This window comes from Anopheles marshallii, chromosome X, assembly GCF_943734725.1.
Source record: "Anopheles marshallii chromosome X, idAnoMarsDA_429_01, whole genome shotgun sequence".
In the NCBI taxonomy this organism is placed as follows: domain Eukaryota; kingdom Metazoa; phylum Arthropoda; class Insecta; order Diptera; family Culicidae; genus Anopheles; species Anopheles marshallii.
In genome coordinates this window covers 5,446,198-5,467,045 of record NC_071325.1, presented here as the reverse complement: position 1 = coordinate 5,467,045, position 20,848 = coordinate 5,446,198, and the positions used below count along the sequence as shown (strand labels likewise).

Genomic DNA, 20,848 nt, shown 5'->3' with positions numbered 1-20,848 from the left:
TTAACCAACAAGCAGACGAATATACTCACTCGGACCTGGAACGAGACGAAAGTTATGGAAAGAATTATTAATGAATCAAAACAGTAGCTGACAATTTTCTACCAAGATATGCTTTCTGTAGGCTTAGTTTTTTATGTAAATGTTTTATGTTTTATGTTTTTAGTTAATGTAAAAGTATGGTTTAGAGCAAGGGACAACAAAAAATGTTCACATGCAAACATAGATTGCATGGTTCATAAGAATGAACCTCAAACGGTTTTGGAAAAGTAATATTGGTGTAATAGTGATATTTTCATTGGTATATTTTCTGATACTATCTGGTAAAGATGTCAAAACGCCCGTTGATACCACAAACTCTATATAATTCTCCAAACTCCGCAAAAAGGTTATAAAAAAGCAAATTATTATGTTTTATTTTGTTTTCAAACAAACTTTTACATTGTCATTGCATCTGTCTAATTCATCATTATCATGAGCTGAGAACTGACAACGCCTGGAAGTATGCAATCAATTAATTTAATATTCTCCTCCCTAATCAGTTAGCATGGTAGAAATCTGTTTGATATTCTTTATTTTTAGTTGGAAAAATGCATATTTATGACTTTGACTTCAATACCTAACAATGTAATGGGACTCATTTACCAACCTGAAACCTGAAGCCCCCTGAAGCTTTCTTGAACCTGAAGTTTAAAAAAAAACAGGTCCAAAAAGCTTGGAGATGAATTGGTTCGTAAAGAAAATAAATTTATCAAAACATTGTCTCTTAACCCCTAAACGTATGCAACATATTAATCGTATCGTACAAAACCTCTAGCAGTACCCTGTTAGGTTTTGCTTGCACCAAGTCTTTCGATACATAACAAAATGCAATGCGAAATTCATATGTAAACGACTGGCTATATGTAACAAGTGATACAAAGCTGGGAATATAATGTATTCGGGACGCACAAACCATAAATATAAGCGGTTATATACAATCGATATACAAAATAATGAATCGTGTAATCTGTTCGTCAATCGCGCGGTGCACGAAACAAAATGAACCATCCCGAAGGTAACTAGTCGTGCGCACCCGAGCTGGGGAGAACCGAACGCGAACCGAGGACTCGCGTGGCCCCTAGATCGGAACGTGTTCGTGCGCAGCATCGTTGTGCCAATGCAACGTCACGATGCATCCGACCCGAACGATTGCAACGCAATCGTATCGTTCAGATGTGTGTTCAAACCGCGGCAGGATAGGCATGACCATGTCGCGCTCCAGCAGCGCGGCATTGCTGATGTTCGTGTCCTGCACCAGTGTTTAAATCTTTCGTAGAGAGGAAAAGGAAGCCATAGGTCGGACGGACGCTTGTTGCACTGCAAATAACCGCTGTTGGCGCGAAGCGATGCACAGCACCGTCCTGAGGCGCGTGCAAATACACTCCAAAGGGTAAAGTGCATCGAATTGGTGGCAACACGAAGCAAACGTTAACGGTGTCAAACGCGTCAATATGTGTCAGCCACAACCTGGCGATTGGGCGGGGCTGACGGACGGTAAGGAAGACAGTGACAAGCGGGGTAGGTAATGGGTAAGTGGCAACATCGTGACGTTTCCGTACACTCACATTCTGGCCACGCCGGAAGGCCCTGCACCGGAACCATCCGCACCGACGCTCCGCTCGTTATCGACCACGGTGCTAGCGAACTGAACGCGACAACCGAGGCGAGCCAAGTTGAGCAATCTAGAGTTGGGAAGAAAGAGAAAGAAAGAGAGCGAAAGAACAGAGAGAACAGTGCGTCAGTATCGGTACCGGAACCGGAGCTATCTGAGGTGTTTCGTCCGCTTGGCCCACGGCGGGGTACTCGGATGTTTCAAGTATCCTCGTGACAGGCGATATCCAGATTGGGCTGGTCCGACCGCGCCAAGCGCAGCAGTACACTGAACAGGCGGCATTGTACACCGGTTAGGGAAGCCAGCCAAATGCTGCACTAGGTCGGAAGAGTCATCGTACACGTGACGGTGATAGCTAGAACTCTGGGTAGTCTGTGCATCACAACCGTCCGAATTAAGGACGTACCGTTCGGACAGGAATTGCAATTGCTTGCAATTAGGTGCAAAGTGCAATGAACCAATCATTCATGCACCCGTTCCCATCATGTTCCGCCAATCCTTGTCCCCTTTTGATGATGAGTAAACATTTACTAGGACACTCACGATCGGAACAGCAACAAAAACTCACCGCAAACTGACACACGGTAAGCAGCGCGAGTAATTGGATCACAAACTACTACAACCATGCAGCACGAGCACATAGACATAGGCATGGGAAAGGGATATTGCAACAACACTGCTTTTGAACGAATACACACAAGATACCAGCTAATACGTACATTCCTACATGTCCTCCACCCCCCCTCCCCCCCATCCACAGCAATTGTGGGGCCACTCTCGCTAGTGACAAATTGGATTTTGGCAGGCGTCATTTGAGGCTTCCAAAATACCACAATGTCCGGTACGATATTCAAGCGTGTCATCGACACGCGCCACACGTGCCACAAATACACGAGCGGCCGCATGAAGCCAGCTGGAACCGACTCCAAAAAAAAAAGGTTTCCCCCAAAAATTCGAGCCCAACACATTTGCCGTTCGCTAACGGCATTGAATTCCAATTTATGGGTTGGAGTTCTGGAGGATTTCACGACTGTCTCATGAATTGTAACGAAGAGGTGCAATATAGACCAACATCGATTGAAAACCCCAAGACTTTATAGTTCTCAAAGTGAAGTTAATTCCTAAATATTGAGGTTCTAGACATCTTGAAGCTGATCATGTCCAAACATTATACTCTGAATTTCTGGAATATCAAGCCACATCATACTCTGAATTTCTGGAATGTACGGAGAGCATCATACTCAGAATTTCTGGAATATCAAGCTATATTATACTCTGAACTTCTACAATGTACTGAGAGCATCATACTCTGAATTTCTGGAATGTGCAGAGAGGTGCAATATGGACCAACACCAAGTTTTACCATTCTCAAAGTGAAGTTAATTCCTAACTATTGAGGTTCTAGACATCTTGAAGCTCATCATGTCCAAACATCATACTCTGAATTTCTGGAATGTGACCGCGTCTTTAGACGTACTATATACCCCCTCCAGAGTGCACCAACGGAACAAATATTCCAGTTCTTCAATATCCCCCTACAGTAACTCACCCGGCTTCGGCATTCTCGAGCTCATCTTCCGCCTCTTCATCTACCTCGTCGCTCGTCTGATCGTCATCGGTCATCTCGGGCACGGCCAGGGAAGCCATCGGACGGCACTCGCTACCCTCGGCACCACCACCGGCACCAGCCCCTTTAGCCTGCTCCTCCTCCGTCGGCGTTGGCATCCTGAGCGAGCGTTCGGATCGCGCTGTACCTACACCGTCCCGGCTGCCGCCGCTAATGCTTCCGCCCCCGTTAGCGTTCCCGGTCGACGAGCTACGGCTGCGCGGTGCCGGACCGAGATCGAGCAGCGTCTGGAAGATGTCCACCGACGCTGGCACTAATCGAATTACGGTCGAGCCGCGTGCGTTGGTGCTGCTGCCGACGGGCGAGGTCGAGGAAGCCCGCTCGGTACCGGGTGCGGCCGCACTCTTTCCACGCTTCCTACCGGCGGACGACACTTTCGAGCCTTTGGACCGTGCCGGGGCCGCAATGCCACCAAAATCGAACGGCGACACTGGGTACGCTGGTTGCCGCGGACGTCTCGGACTCGCACCGGACAAATCGCTCGCGTCCTCGTCGTCGTCTTCGGTGTCGTCCGCGTAGTTGTCGTACTCGATCTCGTCCGAGGAGGCTGTCGAGATGGATACCGACCACGACCGGCCCGAGACCGGCGACTGCGAGGGCGAGGGCGCAACGGGGGATGCTGCTAATACGGGCGAGCCCTGCAAGCTGCAAGTTCGAAGAGAATCGTACCACGCACAAACACACAAACACCGACACGTGGACGTTCAATGACACCGAGACAAGCACACGAGACCACACGACACGTACACACGGAATGCGTTAGAAACTGTTATTGTTTTGAAGGTGGTTTGGTCTCCTCTCTTCTTTCACACTCTACCGATCCTATCGATCCTTTTTTTCACCTCGCGAGCTCTACTCCCTTAAAATTTGCGCCGTTACTACATGGTGTGGAAAGAATTTCTATCGCTTATTAAATGATGTTTACCGTCTTGCACTGCCACATCTACCACTTCTACATTTTCCCTCCGCAACACCTGGCCAAGCGTCGATCTAGTCGTTGGCGCACGGTTCAAACGATGCCCTACCAAGCCGCGGGGCGTTCGGCGCACGTGGAGCAGGGTTCCGGGTCAAACGGGGTATTGGAAGGTCGGGGAGCATCGGTGGAAGGGGATCTGGTTCCTCACGCGCCGTAGCGTGGGCGATCACGCGCAGCAGTATGTAGCAGCTGGCGATGATCGTAAAACCCAGCACGATCACCAATCCACATCCGCAGATGGCCATGATGGTGCGGTACTACGACTACCGATTCGGGGCGACTGGATGGCGAGGATCTTGCGATCGGGATATAGGCCGGGATGTACGCTTTCCTACGCAGGTAAGGGCGAAGTGGAAGTGCTGAAGGAGCTACTAGCGGATGAACCGAGTTTGACTGACTGCGCGCACCAGCCTGCAGGTTTTAGGAAATAGTAGACAGTAGTACACAGGCGAGACGTCTTTTGGGGGGAAAACGCTTCACAGCACTTCAAGATCGCAAGCGGAACTCCGCGCTCTCGTACAGAAGTAGACTGGCAAGCCGACTACTCGCAGGGTATCAGATCACTACCGCTGACAAGCAAGAACTCTTCGTTTGTTTGATGTCGTACGCTTGTTCTTTTTTTTTTTTTGGTTGTTGGATTGAGTTGGTTGTTTGAAGAGTTGGGACAAAATCCGCCAAAAAACAAAAAAAAAACGATGCAAAACACTTCAATCGATGTGTGTTTGAGGTTCACTTTCGATCACACTATCGCGTCACTAAGCTAAGTTTTGTGAGATCGCCAGACAGACACTTGTGTGTTGGGATTTCGTTTGGGCAGGGTAAATTACACTAGCTGAACGGGAGCTCACTGTCAAACTGAACTGACTAGCTTGGTGGTTGCGAACCGATTGACTGTGCGACCGTCGCACGAATTACCACGTTAACTCTGGGCTCCGTTGAGCGATCCCCATCCCCGCCATCCGCTGCAGGAGCCTTTCCATGCGTCGACGGCGCACCCGCAGCGACCTTAGAAGGCTTCGGGAGTGGCACACAAGTGCTACGACCGCTCCACTTCCCTCGCACTCCCTGCTGCCCCTCGTACCAACCTACGGCAAAAAGCGACCGGGAACCGAGCACACTGGCCTTTGACACCGCGCGCACGAATGGGACGACCGTATTGGCTGTCACCGTCCCAACCGGATTGCCTAGCTGTAGGCGCTGTCGAAACAACGCGAAGCGTTGTTGTGCTCTCTCGCTCACCTGCCCGGCGTGTAAAAGGTGAAAGCGAGCAAGCTGGCAAATAATTCGATTAGCTCGTGAAGGTTCTGCCTGAACAGTTGCTACTACCTTTGCAACTTGCTACTACCTATACTACTACAAAACCCTGTTATCAGTGGCGTGTTTTCCGAAAAGCAAAAGTTGCTTTTTTTGTAATTTTGATGAAATTTTCCACTGCGTACAGTTGCGCAATTTGACATTTTTGTATGTAAATTTACTCTCAACAAAACATGATTTATCTAATGATAAAACCACAGAAAAAAAACTGCTGGACAACGAATTGCAGAAGTTTGCAGCTTCATTTCAAGGTTATTATAAGCTAGTGGTACAATAACCATTCTGTTCCGAACGTCCTGATTGTTCGCTTGGATGGTTCTAATCAATCACATTTCCCATAAAAGCACAATCCGGAATGACCAACCGCTCATCCACAGCACCGTAAACCCGAATCGTACACAGCGTTGCATACCCTGCAGGCGCGTCATGTTTTCCTTCTATATTGTGCAAGATTTTGCAATGGAACCGCAAAAATTAAACCAAAAAACCGCTACCAGTAGTTAAGACTAGCGTGGTACGGTTTGGTAGACCATCAACTCCTAAGGGTAATAAAGCTGGGAATGCTGTATGCACTATGTGTATTAAATTGATACGAACCAGCGCCGCGTGATTGCGGTTCCGGTTGGAATGTGAACAACGGTGCACGGTGTTACACACGTGTCCGCGACGGGAGCTTTTCGAAACAGGGAGACGCAAAACCACGTCACACCAGCAATCCATATATTGCACTAAAATTTGCGTATCATAAGCATTTTTATCTCGTAAGCATCCGAAGCTCGTAAAGCAGCTTGGCAAGCGAGCAATGCAAAAATCCACTCATCCGTCGCTAGTTTTACTACCAATTCCGACACATTCGTCTTAGAAAATTGGTGCCGGGGATAGACAAAAAAAACATATATATTTCACCCACATCCTGGGAGTACGTTTTATCATTTTTCCAAACACCACCCTTCCGGGCACGGTTGACGTTTTATACGATTCGGATGGGTTGTAAAAAGCTTGCCCGCAGAGCTCGTCTGCACAATCACTTGCCACGATTGGCAGCCACGCTCATTTGCAATACCGATCAACTCCGCTGTGCAGGACACATCCGGGAAATGGGCAATCACACAAACTTTTCCTGCTTCGCCGTACACGGCACGAATGATGTACGTGTGCCGGGCAGGCGAACGTATGGTTTAACCTTGAACATCTTCCATCTCCAACGTACCGGACGGTGGTTGCGTAAAACGGGTTGGGCGGGAAACGAAACTACACCCCTTATTTAAAAGGGGTGTAAATGTGCATCCGCTGCCGAACGGAAATAGTGTAGCTAGTAGCACCCCTGCTCCATTTGTGCTTCGGGTGTGCTGGATGGTTATGTGAATGGGTGTGTGTGTGTTGTTTTATTTTATACAGTTTTAGAATGCACTTCCCGACCACCGTTTTATGTGCGGCCAGCATCATCCATCTTCACTAACCACCACCAAAAACCCTGCTCAACCTCCCTCCATCCTGTGGTTACTACTTACTGATGCATTTTATCGAGTTTTCCTTTGTGATTTGTTCCGGTTACAGTTTTACTTGTTCTATCTACACTCGCGCCCACTCCCACTAGCCTCCCTGCTCTGGTTCGATCTCTGCGCTTCGATGGCACACGCTTGTCAGGGCCGCATCCTTCGGGGACGGATGTAAAAATGCAGGATATTGCAACCTTGGCATTGACAATTTTATTGGCAACGAGGTAATTTCGTTAGCCCCCGGTAAATGGGATGCAAACTGTGTCGCAAATCGGGCCCGAACGCGTACGATTTGCTGCCGGTAGGCGATAATGGTTTTCAGGGATGATTGTGATTTGCTGCTGCTGGTAACATTAACTCCGCTTGCATCGTTTGAATTGCTGGCATTATTGTTTGTTTGCAGTGTGGTAACAATTTCACTTCATGTTGCACTCGATACATCGCAATTCGTTTCGCAATTCATTGTTGTTGATTTTCTTCTCCCCAAAGCACCACTTGGTATCGTATGAGAAAGCACTCATGTGATTGCATACTTTGCAGGCGCATAAATTGTGCTAGGGTTGAATCATTATTTCAGCCGCTGTTGAAGGTGACCATTATTAAATTAATTGTTTTTCAGTACTCAGATTGATAGTTTAACTTGTTTTCAATTGGAAGTAAAATTCTATTAAATTATTCTAATTCATGCCTGATAATTTAGTAAGTAGTTAATTATTCCCAGTTCAAATGATTTTTATACCCCACTCAATTAAAATTTGTTATTATTTTAAGCAAAATTTTAAATATACTGATTCAGAATAATTATTTACATATCGGTCACTTCAAGTTGTGATTTGGCACAATCTACACGCCTACATTTATGCAATCAAAATCACAATCATGTGGCGAGGCCTTTCTAATATCGGTCCCACCATTTGTATTCGTCTTTTTTTTCTCTAGCATCTCCTTATTCTGTTTGATTGCGAGGATTACACTCTTAACTGTTTTTTTCTTTTCATACCTGTTTTTGTTATCGTTATTCGCGCAAATCGTTTGTTTTGTTTTGCCTTACACGTGCCTCATTTACTTGCCAATGCAACTGTCACCGGCAACATTAACGACCGCTCATTAAATCGTTTTGTACAGGCCGTTTTAAATGTTTACACTGGAGTTGATGGTTTTTTTTTCTCGCTACTCTGATCATCATCGTTACGAGCTTACCCCGGTTCGATGACGGTTTGCACATTTTCTCCAGCGGGAGAAATGGCCCGGGCAGGGTAGGAAACGTTGATACTACCGCTACTAATAGCACTGCTCCGTCGGCTGGCAACACTGCTGTCACCGCTCACATCTTCCACATCGCCATCACTCCCTGCCGAGGCGGACGGTTCACGATCGGACACCCGTACCGGATCAGCCTCCATCACTGCACGGATTGGAGAGGCACTTCCAACAAATATCGCAGCAATTAAATGGATGTTTTTGTTTACAGCGTGCGTCTAATTGCCTAACTGCAGGCGCACTTCTCTGGGAGCAGTAGAATTTCCAAAATAACGTAAAACGATACCAATACGCTTGTTTACCCGTCCAAGAGCACTGGCCGATTGGTTCGTAAGCCAATGGTACGCTTCAGTTCGTATCCTGGCTACCGGAACCGGACCATTAGGAAGTGTTTTTAAATATTGCCCTACCATTATCCCCCTAAGGGCGATAAAGGTCCAATAAAATGCTTATTAGCGAAAAAGCGATTCAGTTGCATAAACTGACATTGGAAGGGATCCACCAAAACGGCACACGTGTATAGAATATTGTTATTCTCCCGAATCGCTTGCTTTTTTACGCTTTTTTCCACCTTTTTTCTCCACCCCATCGTTCCCAAGAGAACCGGTGAATGCGTGCGAGAACGATGAAGCAAAAATCGGTTAATCAATTTACATACATGCCCAGGTTATAACCGCAATCTGTCCACCCCTATTCGCTTTCATTCCTCCACCACAAATCGTTGCCTCCCTTGCTCGACGCGACAAATATTCCACCAAAACCACTGCACAGTGTACGCATCCCATACAAACGTTTGGATAAAAATGAGACGTGTAATTTTGATAAAAAAAACTAAATCAATAGCATTATAAGAAAAAGTCTCGTTCAATATCTCTCTCTAGTCTTTTTAATTTTAAGGAATTTAAAACATATTTCGCTTAGATAATTCATTCTTCGAGAATTTCTGGATTTCTAGATCTCAGTTTATGACTAGCTATAATCCAAAACCATCCATAAAATTTTACAGGCTTAAGATATATTTGTAAGGTAATTTTATTCTTCCAGCACTTCATGATGTTCAAGATGTACGTGTTTTTACAAGCACTTCTTCAAAAGTACTACTAGAACTAATATTAAAAATGTGAAAAACCTCATTTAATCCTGGTTTACGCCCACTGTGCACCGACTGAATGGATCAGCTTTCCTTTTTTTTGGTGTGGACGAGTGGGCATCCACGCAGTGTGTGCACTTTTCCCGATTAACTTCAACCGTTTCTTCCCTCCGGGTTTGATTTCGTTCGATTAGCTTCTTAGGTTGTTGGGTTTATTAAACCAATCAGCTTGGTTCGAGCTTTTCCTGCTCAGTTGCATGAAAGTCCTGCTCGCATGAAGGACAGCATAATGTTCTCGTGCAATGTGCCATATACTAGACGAACGTCAAACACAAATCCAGCGTGAATTAGAAAGGTCCAAGCGTGATCTATTTTTGTGTGCATTTGTCAGCTCGATCAACCGCCGAGTGTTGCGTGGCACGGTAAGTATCGTTTGGCGCACCCCCGGGATTGGTAAACGGTTTCGTGCCATAAACTGCAACAGTACAGCCAACCGGAAATGATTACATTATCAGCCGCAGCGTACTTGTTCCATTTCCTGCGTACGTTCGGTGAAATAATTAGGTTTCTCTCGTCGAAATGACAAACAGCGTGGCAGAACCACAGGACAGGATGCACCGGAGTATTCGCTTTTAATTCGCATCCCATGCGCCCTAGCTGAAATTGTTTTTCTGTTTTTAGTTTTGCTTTGTATTTATATATTTATTTCCTTCCCCAGCCTGCTCCAGCTCGAACACTCGATGTCAAGGTTACCGGTTAATCGGTCCCGATAATTGCATCGATGGAAGCTGCTCGACTTTTGTTTAGCGTTTGCTCATTAGAAAAGCACTCAGATGACATAATGTTCGGAGTCGCACGAACAGCTCAAGGGCTTTTTTTAACCGTGGCAAAACAGTAAACATCATTACGGTGCATGCCAACGAATGTCATTACCATTTTGTGTATAATTCGTAACGACAAATTGGTTTCACAAGCGATGCGTTCGGATTTTGTTTTCGCAGCGCTCTGCCTCGTAATCGATTGCCTTGGCACGCGTGCGTTCCATTTTAATGGTTGTTTTGTTATTTATTATTTCGTTAAAGTGTGTGTTTATTTTCTATTTGACTTTGTTTACAAGTCGTTAAGTGGTAATTAGTAGAGCGACAAAGATTGATTCACGGCAACTTAAAAATAAAAGAAAATTGCAAAGATTTCATACACGATGTTGGTTCTGCCTCAACGGAACATAATATATTAACAATTTTCTATACAAATCTTGTGTTTCTACACCACCATGAGAAATGAAATGCATGTTTTGCTGAATAAAGCACAAATAGAGCAGATTTGTGTTGAGCATTGCATAACTTCCGGCGTATAGATAATTTTATGTTGATAAAAGGTGCAATACTGATTGGATTGTGTTTATACGAATTCTTTTTAAGCGTTTTACGCCAATCATGGTAGTTTGCATTAATGAAGGAGTAACTTTAACATCATTTAGTCGACATCGTATAACTCAACGAAAAGCCCATTTTGCTTGGAATAATGCTATTAGTTCGAATAAACGGGTTTTATAAATTTTGACAAACAACACAACCATTCAAATTTTGTATAAATATAAGGTCCTTAAGAAATAAAATTAATTAAAGCATCTAAAAAAAATCTTAGCAGACTTGCATAACTTTAGGCGCAATTATTCATCCTTTTCGAATGATTGACTGAAACACTTTGTAAAGAAGCTTCTCAAAATCAATAATAATTAATACAAAATTTTCTCTCTCTCCATCTCCCTCTCTCTCTCTTTCTCTCTCTCCCCCTCTCTCTTCATCTTTAACCTGTATTCTGCAGCAATTGTTCAGCAAATAAGCATATTAGACTATAAACTACCGCCCAGATCTGCTGTTTGTAAGATCAGTTTTACGACGGGCATGTAATGTACTGGGGGGAGATGGGTTTTTTTTATTATTTGTTTGCACTATTTTACACGATACTTAACAATTTCGCCTGCGCAACGATGAAGCTGTGTCTGCGTCCATTGCACCGTCGTTGACGCCGCAACCACACGCGACAACAGTAAAGGAGAACGTAAATAAATACATCACACGAACATCTCGTGCGCGTAAACGGCTTTAGCAGTGCAGCCATTTTTATGGCCCAGGCGCACTGGCACCCAGCCGGTACGATGCCAAACCAAAACGGCAGAAACACATGGCCACAGGGAACAGACACGGCAACACACACGCACTGAGAGACGGACGATTATTTTTAGGTATCTCACACCATGTTACACCAAGTTTTTTTTCTGTTTTTGTCAAACTCTTTTCCAAGCTCGGCAGGCAAAAATAAAAATAAAACAAACATCTTAGGACGGCGTCACAACACATGCTTCGTGTGTGTCATATTTTTTGCAAACCAAAACCTTAAACCTGCTCCCCGATGTCAACGTCGAATAAAAAAAGCACCCCCACCCCCCCCCCCCCCCTACCAGTTTGTTGGAAATGGCGCAAAACACTTTGAACACTCACGTGAACATTCCGTTTCCATCTTGTGCTGCCCGTGTGGCAATACAGCGACAAACCTAACCTTCCCGTCCCCGTTTCTGCGGTCGCCTGCTACATCTCCCATCAAATGGGAAGCAAAAAGCGCATATTGAGTATCTTTCAACTTGCGCGAAGACGGACAGATGCGTTAACGGTGCGCTTGGTCGATGCCAACTACGGTGGAGTGCGCTCCCACTGCACTCGGTGACAAGTTTAAAAATCAATACATGACGTCATACGCACTCCCGACCGTATGTTGCTGTGTGGGGGTGGACGGTTTCATATGGTCACCTCTTAAGGTGGCTGCCAACACTGTCCGGCACGACGCTACAACAGCCGAACGTATTTGGTGCATCAGTTCTAAAATCGTACTAAGCGACGAGCTGGTTGAGGGTTATGTCACCAGTACAGGAATCTTGTAGCCGCGTACATAATGGAGCTATTTATATGTGTATATCAAAACTTCAAGGATTTTTGCTGGTTTCCAATACTTTCAACGCAAGCAACAACATAAAACCAACATTCCCATTCATCCCGTAACCGTAGCTCACTAACCTTTGATTGTCGTCATCCATGGAGCCGCCGTCCGTACTGTCGATGCTGCTGACCGGACGGTAAGCGATCGGGGTCACGCTGGACGTCCCGGAATCGTCCGAATCGTCGTAGTAGACCGAGTCGGCACTGATCGAGACGCGCGTTATTCGGCAGACGTTCTTCTGGCTGCCGCGCAACACTGCCGGTATGAGAAACCGTAATGTCGCTCCATTGCTGTATGGCATCTGCAAAGTAAAAGGGACATGAAACAATGGTCAAGAATGGTGAAAATAACATACAAATTGCGATACGATAGCTTAAAATATAAAAATTTAAAAAATATAAAAATATTAAATAGAAAAAATATATTTTCTCGAAGAATTTTAATCTGAACCGCCTAGAGGTATGCAATTTTAATTTTTTTTAGCAAATTTTAAACACCTTAAAGGGGACACCTAAGCCTAACAATTGTTTGATCAGATTTGCTGACAAGCTCCGCCAAATCCAGTGCCAAAAGCTTACAAAACACAAAACCAAAACAAATATTGCATAACGGCAGGCGTTTTTGCGAACGAAACCCATACGAAAAAAAAACCAGCATCCCCGATATGAATAATGCATTTTTACCGCATTTGGTGTTGATTGACAAACAGGACACAACATTCGCACCTGCAAGTACAAACAGAGCACGTGCAAAATTAACCAATTTGAAACGCAATATGTGCTGGATGTTTACCTTGTTTTAATGCAATCGAAAATTCTCATTATGGTACATTGCAGCACGTTACACGGGTAAACAAAATGTGCTCAATTTCTGGTTAATAAATCGTTTCCAGTATTCCGCATGAGTGCGCTACTGTATTAATCTCACCCCCAAATTCCACGAATCTCATGGAATATGGACATGTACCAGTACATCCAATATTGCCTTCGGTGCTCCAAAATTTAAAAAAAAAGACTCAGCAAACGAAAAAGTACTGATCTGGCGGTATCAAAATTGAAGTCACATCGTTTTTTTTTACTTTCTTCCAGCTTTCCGTAGCTCTCTATTACAGAGAACATCCCAAAGGTTACCCAAGTGTTGATGAATTCGTAGCAAAATTTTTAATTGCTATTGGCACAATCGTACCATGTTTAATGATGTTACTTGCAGATTGAACAAAATTTAAAATGTCTGAGTGGATAGGTATGGTCTAATATTTTAAATTAATTTGAGAAAATTGAACAGATATGGACACTATCTGATCTGATTTATTATTTGCCGTACTAATTGTCCTGGACAATTTTGATAAGACAGTTGTAAAAGATAGCCTTTTTTATAGTACATCAGCCTGGAGGGTTTAATAAAAGCAATCTTTAAAGAAACTTTGCGACTTAATTTACCTAGGCTAATATTTAGAGGAAGAGAAGGAAGCGAATTGGAAGAATTGTAATAAGTAGGACCCGAACGACGACAAGGAAGTCGAATACATACATTTCAGCCAAACTTCAGAAGTGAACGCTCAGAAGCAGGCCACCAATAAAAAAAGACTGGACTCGACTCCGTCTACTCTCCAACGATTCCAGAACAAACATTCGACACCGACCTGTATACGAAGGCAATGACATATAATCTCTCAATCCAGGATCCTGTTCGAGGTTCCAAGAATAAATAGCCTTGGCTTAACACAGACTGCTCTCCAAAAATTCCAGGTCAAACATATGGCACTGAACTTCGCATGGAGGCAAAGATGTCTCTTGAGACCCAGGATTCTATTCGAGGTCTCAATTTTAAATAGCCTTGGTTTATGACAGACTAATCTCCAAGCTCTTCAAACATTCCAAATCGAAAATTTTGCACTGAACAATGCCTAACTATGGTCGTATAGAGGTAATGTGATCTCCAGACTTGAGGTTTGAGGTTCAAGATCCTGGCAATAGCGACAAGATGCCAGGTTATCGCTTACTTATGAGGCGCTACAACCGCTGGTCTGCTATAGGAGTCCTCTAAACCGGTCACGGTCGATAACCGTCGTTAGCATATCCACTATTCTGGCCCTTCTGAAAGACTTATTAACGCCAACGGACCTACCACGCCACCTCTGGCCATGTGGACGACCTAAAAGGACTCTACGAGTTGAATCGTCCGGTGTCATTCTCATGTCAGGAACCTGTCCAGAATCTGGTGAGTCTAATCCACTGTACCGTGAGGTCGTCGTACAGCTCGTCGAGCTTGCCGTAGAAGCGACTCCTCCATCGTGCTTCCATATATACAGGGCCAAAGCCTTTCAAGGCATCTTCCTCCAGAACTTCGTCCAGAAGGTTTCGTCAGACTGTAGAAAGACTGGTTGGCATCCTTTCGCATATCTCAACATCAATGTTGTGGTCGCTCACCTATGTGTACGTCATCTCAATACCCCTACACTATAGCTTTGAGCTATTCTAGACATTCAAGAGCACTGATATCAGTAGATCGCGTTACAACTTTGATCGAACTTCTTTGATCTTTGATTTGAACTTTGATAGATCGCGTTACAACTTCATTGGACAAACGATTGGCAGACGAACGTTGAGCGCCGTATTACCTTGCTGGTGATGAGGACTGCAACGTAGTACCCGGCGACATTCGGATTAGTTTCCCGGCACCGCAAACAGCACGCACAGTACACCCACGCACTTCCAAATATGGTAATAAAGGGGGGGAAAAAAAACGGTCGCTAACGTAAACAAACAACACCAAGAAGCGAGCACACTTCCGCCTGGAGCACAATAAACACGCACAAATTAGGCCCGCAGCGTGTACTGCACAAACAGTCGCAGTCGCCACTAAAAGCGGGTCACCCGAAATGCCGGTTTTGCAGCGGTGGGGCTGGTCGAAGGGTAAGCGAATATGCGAATGATAACGGGAACTACCGATAGTGGTAGTAGCCGGTTTCGCGCGACATTTATGATCGTCACACACATACGCGCGCGCACTCGACCGTTGCTAGGCGTGGGTAGAGGGGGGGGGGGGGGGGGGGGAGGACTGGTTTTTTTCAACAAGAATGTCAAAAAAAACCCACTAGAAAAACCCGTCCGGAATGGCGACTTCTAGCAACTTCTTGGCTCGAACGAACGGCCGCATATGCATCCTTCGCACCTTGAACTTCGGCTGTCAGGTTCAACTTTAAGGCCAACGGTGTGGTACATTGATCGCTGCAGGTTGATCGGCCGCAGTCCGGTTATCCGGGCCGCCGTTGAAGGTTGGGTTTTGATGGAGTCGGGCCAGCGCGGTGAAGCAGCGCCGGCAAACACTTTACCCAGCCGGAACTGCCCGCTCCGTGGCGAAGTGCTCTTACGTGGAGCAGGTGCTCTAACGGATCAATTCACTCGGATTGCTGGGTACGTAACCAAAACAAAAACAGCGCCCTTAAGAACAAAAATCACCACCCACCGGTTGAGAGAAATACGCGATCGTCTTCACGGCGCGCGAACGCGACTAACGCCGCAGAGACGACGACGTTCACCAATTGTTGGGTTTTATTCTGCTCGCAAACCCGTTGCGGTGTGTGATCTCGCTTCCTCCCCATTCCCTCCTCCATTCTCTTTCACGTGGGGTTGGTTTCGTTCTGTCTTCAATGTTGCTCTCTCACAATCCGTTCTGCAGAAACGTTCAGGCCAGCATCTTCCACAACCGTGTGGTGGTGGTCATCAAACGCGGGAATGTTCCGCCCGGTCTGTAAGTAGGTTATGTGCGGATGGGCAACGCGGATATCGCGGATATCCCCTTCCCGGCTGGATCACACCTGTAGCGTAAGCGAGACAACACGAACGTTCTGTATGATCTCCCAGGTACGTATGGGAGTGTGTGTATTTGGGTGGTGTACAGTTACGAATCGATGTGGGACCATCTTTTCCGACTCGTTCTTTTCACGTCTTGTCGCGTGGCAATTCCCACCCGCACAGCCACCCCCGTCACCCGCGCCGCTTGCGGAGGAGCAAATATGATCGTCGTCGGAAGAAGATGAGAAAAAAACACCTCTCCATGTTGAGAGACGAAATGGGAACGGTTTGCAGCGCATTAAGAATGAAACATTCAACAAAAGATCTTCATTCTCTCCCTCTCAATATGTTGTGCTCTGTCCTGCTCGGTCTGTGTTTTATCGTAAATTTAGCTGTAAGTCAGGCTTGTCAAACGTAAGAGTCCGCGAGGTCTTGTTCTCCAGGGCCGCTAGGATTTTTTGTGACTTTTAACCGTTGTCTGGATCAATCAAAAGTTATTAGCACATAATGGTATCCACAGTTCCTTTTTCATCAAAACATTGTCTCATCGGCTCATCTTTCGTACTGTAAAATGGTTGCAACTTTTTTCTGATTACAATTTCATTAGCAAACTTCTTCAGATTGCACAGACAAAAAACAATACCTGTTACAGCATTTTCCATCAGTTTTCACTCCGAATGCGCGTGAGATTAGTCAGATAAAGAAGAAGTTGTAGTTTTCGTAGTGATTCCGTACCATCTATAGTCTGTCGTGTTATCGAACCAAAAAGAGTTTGACACTACTACTGGAAAATGTTGGACAGCTGTACAGCCTTTTCCTGAGTTACGCGAATTCGAGATACGCGAATCCCAAAATTTCGACAATTCGTGTGATTTTGTATGTGGAATTGAACTTTGTATTTGTCAAATATCAAATTTTCCCAAAAATACGCTACATTTTGATATAGAAAATATTAATTTTAGTAAAAATTTACTCTAATTGTCGAAATAAACGTAAAAATATCAATTATTGATGTGTTCCGTAACGCGAAAAGAAGAAATCGATCACTGAATACTAACTATAAACGATATTATTAAGGGAATCCGAGTTACGCAAATTTCTCTGGCACGCATTATTCACGTAATTCGGGAAAACAGTCAGCAATAAGTAGATTCTCGACCGGAAATATAATAAAAAAATTATAATGCTTAAAACACGTTTTATTCACATTATCGTTAGGTTAAACTCACTAATAGTCCTATTGTTCCTTACAAACATTTGGTTTCATTTAATTAAACCGAATAAAAGCTCATTTCCATTGTTTTCAATAAATAAAGGGGACTTTTATGTGACAGTTTTCCATCGATAAATATATACCATTTTACAAAGTTACAATACAGGTAAGCAAAAGAAAGATGTACAAAGTACACCTTCTGTGACTGTAAAATGGTTGCAACTTTTCTACTATAGAGAGCGCTACCACGCCAATCCCACCGGCACCGGTAAAGGCTGGCAGCACTGGCCTGTCATTTGCGTTTGTGTTCTGCAACTAATGATTTGCATCTCCTCTGCTTCTGTCTTTACCGGTGTGTTTTCCTATTAAACAGTTCTCGATAAAAGACTGCGGATAACTGAAAAGCCTGCTACAACTATTACTTTACATCTGGAATTCACGTTTGTCCATCTATCAATCGAATTCTTCCGTAAATTCCGGCGTTTTTAGACGAGACGGTAAGCAAGCTTCTCTTTGTTGGTTTGCCTGTGTGAGTGTATGAATAAAGCATAACATCTCTAGGTTGTTTATATTGTAAATTGGCGGAATTTTCCGGTGTTCTTGTATGCCGGCATCATGGGAATGTTTATCTCCATGAGCACAACACAGAAAATAACGTTTGTAAAAAACCTCATTGCTTTATGTCTTGTTCCAGCTCTAAACAGATTCCCTAATCTTAGCGAAAAAGCTCGCTCCATAATGTCGCATACTATCCTACTGATCCGAACAAGTCAGCGTCCCGGAACACGCACCTACTGTGATTACGAGAGCATCAACGAATGCTTGGAGGGTTTATGTAAGATCTACGAGATGTATCTAAAGCGATGCAACCCAAACTTATCGACCATAACCTACGACATTAGCCAGCTTTTCGACTTTGTCGATCAGGTAATGTTTTTACGAGATATGATGGTACTTTCGAGAATGTTCGTGTATTAATACACCTTTCTTATTCCTGCACAGCTGATAGAACTTAGCTGCCTTGTGTATCATAAAAGAACCCACTCATATGGTGCGTACGACAAGGAATGGATAAAGGAGAAGATTTACACTCTGATGCAACGGGCAACCACAAGCAGCAACGCGTCGTAACCTTGTCTATATGATAGCATTATGTTAATTTCTTCATAGTTTATTGATTGTTAAGCGCCAGCCATAGGAGCACAGGTTGAACTGTTTGGCAAATTCTTGGAAAATGAGAACTCTATTGTCCGGTACCCATTACCTCCATCCCATTACCCAGATAATGGGAAAAGACAATCTTGAAGACGATGTTAGTGTAAAATATGTATTATATGGTAAAAAAACCTGAAGGCAATTATAGTTTTATGCTCAGACACTTCACGAGTGTTGTCTTTGCAGCAATAAGAAAACATTAATTAGGTGATGCATGTGCTCAGAACTATGCCTAAGATGCAGAAATAAATGCAAAAGGTCTCATTAAACTTGCAAATTGAACAAATTATTTTCATTACATTTTACTGTTGATGTAGAATATAAAAAGTACTGTAAAAATTTACTATTTTACATCAATGTTACAATGCAGGTAAGCAAAAGAAAGATGTGCAAAGTACACCTTCTGTGACTGTAAAATGGTTGCTTTTCTTTTCCACTCTATAGAGCGCTACCACGCCAATCCCACCGGCACCGGTAAAGGCTGGCAGCACTGGCCTGTCATTTGCGTTTGTGTTCTGCAACTAATGATTTGCATCTCCTCTGCTTCTGTCTTTACCGGTGTGTTTTCCTATTAAACAGTTCTCGATAAAAGGCTGCGGAAAACTTAAAAGCCTGCTACAACTATTACTTTACATCTGGAATTCACGTTTGTCCATCCATCAATCGAATTCTTCCGTAAATTCCGGCGTTTTTAGACGAGACGGTAAGCAAGCTTCTCTTTGTTGGTTTGCCTGTGTGAGTGTATGAATAAAGCATAACATCTCTAGGTTGTTTATATTGTAAATTGGCGGAATTTTCCGGTGTTCTTGTATGCCGGCATCATGGGAATGTTTATCTCCATGAGCACAACACATAAAATAACGTTTGTAAAAAACATCAATGCTTTATGTCTTGTTCCAGCTCTAAACAGATTCCCTAATATTAGCGAAAAAGCTCGCTCCATAATGTCGCATACTATCCTACTGATCCAACAAAATCATGAAGCCGAATCACGCACCTACTGTGATTATGAAAGTGTGAAAGATTGCTTGGAGGGTGTGTGTAAGATCTACGAGGAGCATCTAAAGCGGTGCAACCCAAACTTATCGACCATAACCTACGACATTAGCCAGCTTTTCGACTTTATCGATCAGGTAGATTGTTTTTACGAGATATGATGGTACTTTCAAGAATTATCGAGTACTAATAGCTCTTTCAATTTCTCTTACAGCTGATGGATCTTAGCTGCATTGTGTACCAGGAATCTACCCAATCGTACGCACCACACAACAAGGAATGGATAAAGGAGAAGATTTACATCATGTTGAAACAGGCAGCCACAGGCAGCAACGCGTCGTAATCTTGTATCTATGACAATATTATGTTAATTTCTTCATAGTTTATTGACTGTTAAGCGCCAGCAATATCAGGTTGTTGATATTGTTGATATCGTTGATAACAATATCAGGTTGAACTGTTTGGCAAATTCTTGGAAATTGAAATCTCTATTGTCCATTGTTAAAGTGTCTATTGTTAAAGGCATCTCAAAACAGAGGAATCGTATCGTTTATGCTATCAGATTATTTTCATTTGTATTTTTATTCTAAATTTTCTTTCTATTGCTTATAGAATTGAAATGAGAATATTCTTCAATTTTACAAGCAGTTATATCAGAGAACACGAATTCTTTACTGATATTTACCCAGATACAAGGAAAAAGACAATCTTGAAGACGATGTTTCTGTAGATATGTATTATATGGAAAAAACTGAAGGCAATTATAGTTTTATGCTCAGGCACTTCACGAGTGATGTCTTCGTAGCGATAAGAAATCGTGAGTAGGGAGACGCATGTTCGTGTGCCTCAGAATTATTTTTTCCTTAATTAATTAATAAATGAAATAGGATTCATTGAACTTCAAAACATTCTTTAATTCTTTTCGTTTCAATTTCTATTAAGAGCTTATAGAATTTACATTATTTACAAAACAACAAAACTATCGTGGTTGAGGAAATTTTGAGAATTAAAATCTGCTGTAAGCGAAATAAACTGAGAATAACATTTTTACACTTTATATAGGAAAAGTTATGGAGTTTTCACAACTATCTTTTTTGATTATATCGAAGATGGAAATTCATTTATTTTCTAGCGAAAAACAAATTCTTCATTGAAAACGGCTGTTCGGTTCAGGGGTTGCATTTGTTCATAACAGTCTATTTATAATTGTTTC

At 43.6% G+C, this 20,848-nt stretch overlaps 3 protein-coding genes across 3 annotated transcripts; 2 read left to right on the top strand and 1 right to left on the bottom strand.

The window, feature by feature from the left end:
- Positions 1-25: 25 nt before the first annotated feature.
- On the bottom strand, positions 26-14,559 carry LOC128718180 (dentin sialophosphoprotein-like). Its single transcript, XM_053811854.1, has 6 exons — positions 14,542-14,559; positions 12,492-12,715; positions 8,268-8,492; positions 3,201-3,923; positions 1,605-1,721; positions 26-35 (listed from the first exon to the last, which is right to left on the bottom strand). Exons 1-6 carry the CDS (start codon positions 14,557-14,559, stop codon positions 26-28), a joined length of 1,317 nt encoding a protein of 438 aa, XP_053667829.1.
- Positions 14,560-18,162: 3,603 nt separating this feature from the next.
- LOC128718169 (protein enhancer of rudimentary-like) lies at positions 18,163-18,555 on the top strand. Its single transcript, XM_053811842.1, has 2 exons — positions 18,163-18,351; positions 18,427-18,555. Exons 1-2 carry the CDS (start codon positions 18,163-18,165, stop codon positions 18,553-18,555), a joined length of 318 nt encoding a protein of 105 aa, XP_053667817.1.
- A 1,028-nt stretch (positions 18,556-19,583) lies between these two features.
- On the top strand, positions 19,584-19,978 carry LOC128718149 (protein enhancer of rudimentary-like). Its single transcript, XM_053811824.1, has 2 exons — positions 19,584-19,772; positions 19,850-19,978. Exons 1-2 carry the CDS (start codon positions 19,584-19,586, stop codon positions 19,976-19,978), a joined length of 318 nt encoding a protein of 105 aa, XP_053667799.1.
- The last annotated feature ends 870 nt before the right edge of the window (positions 19,979-20,848 follow it).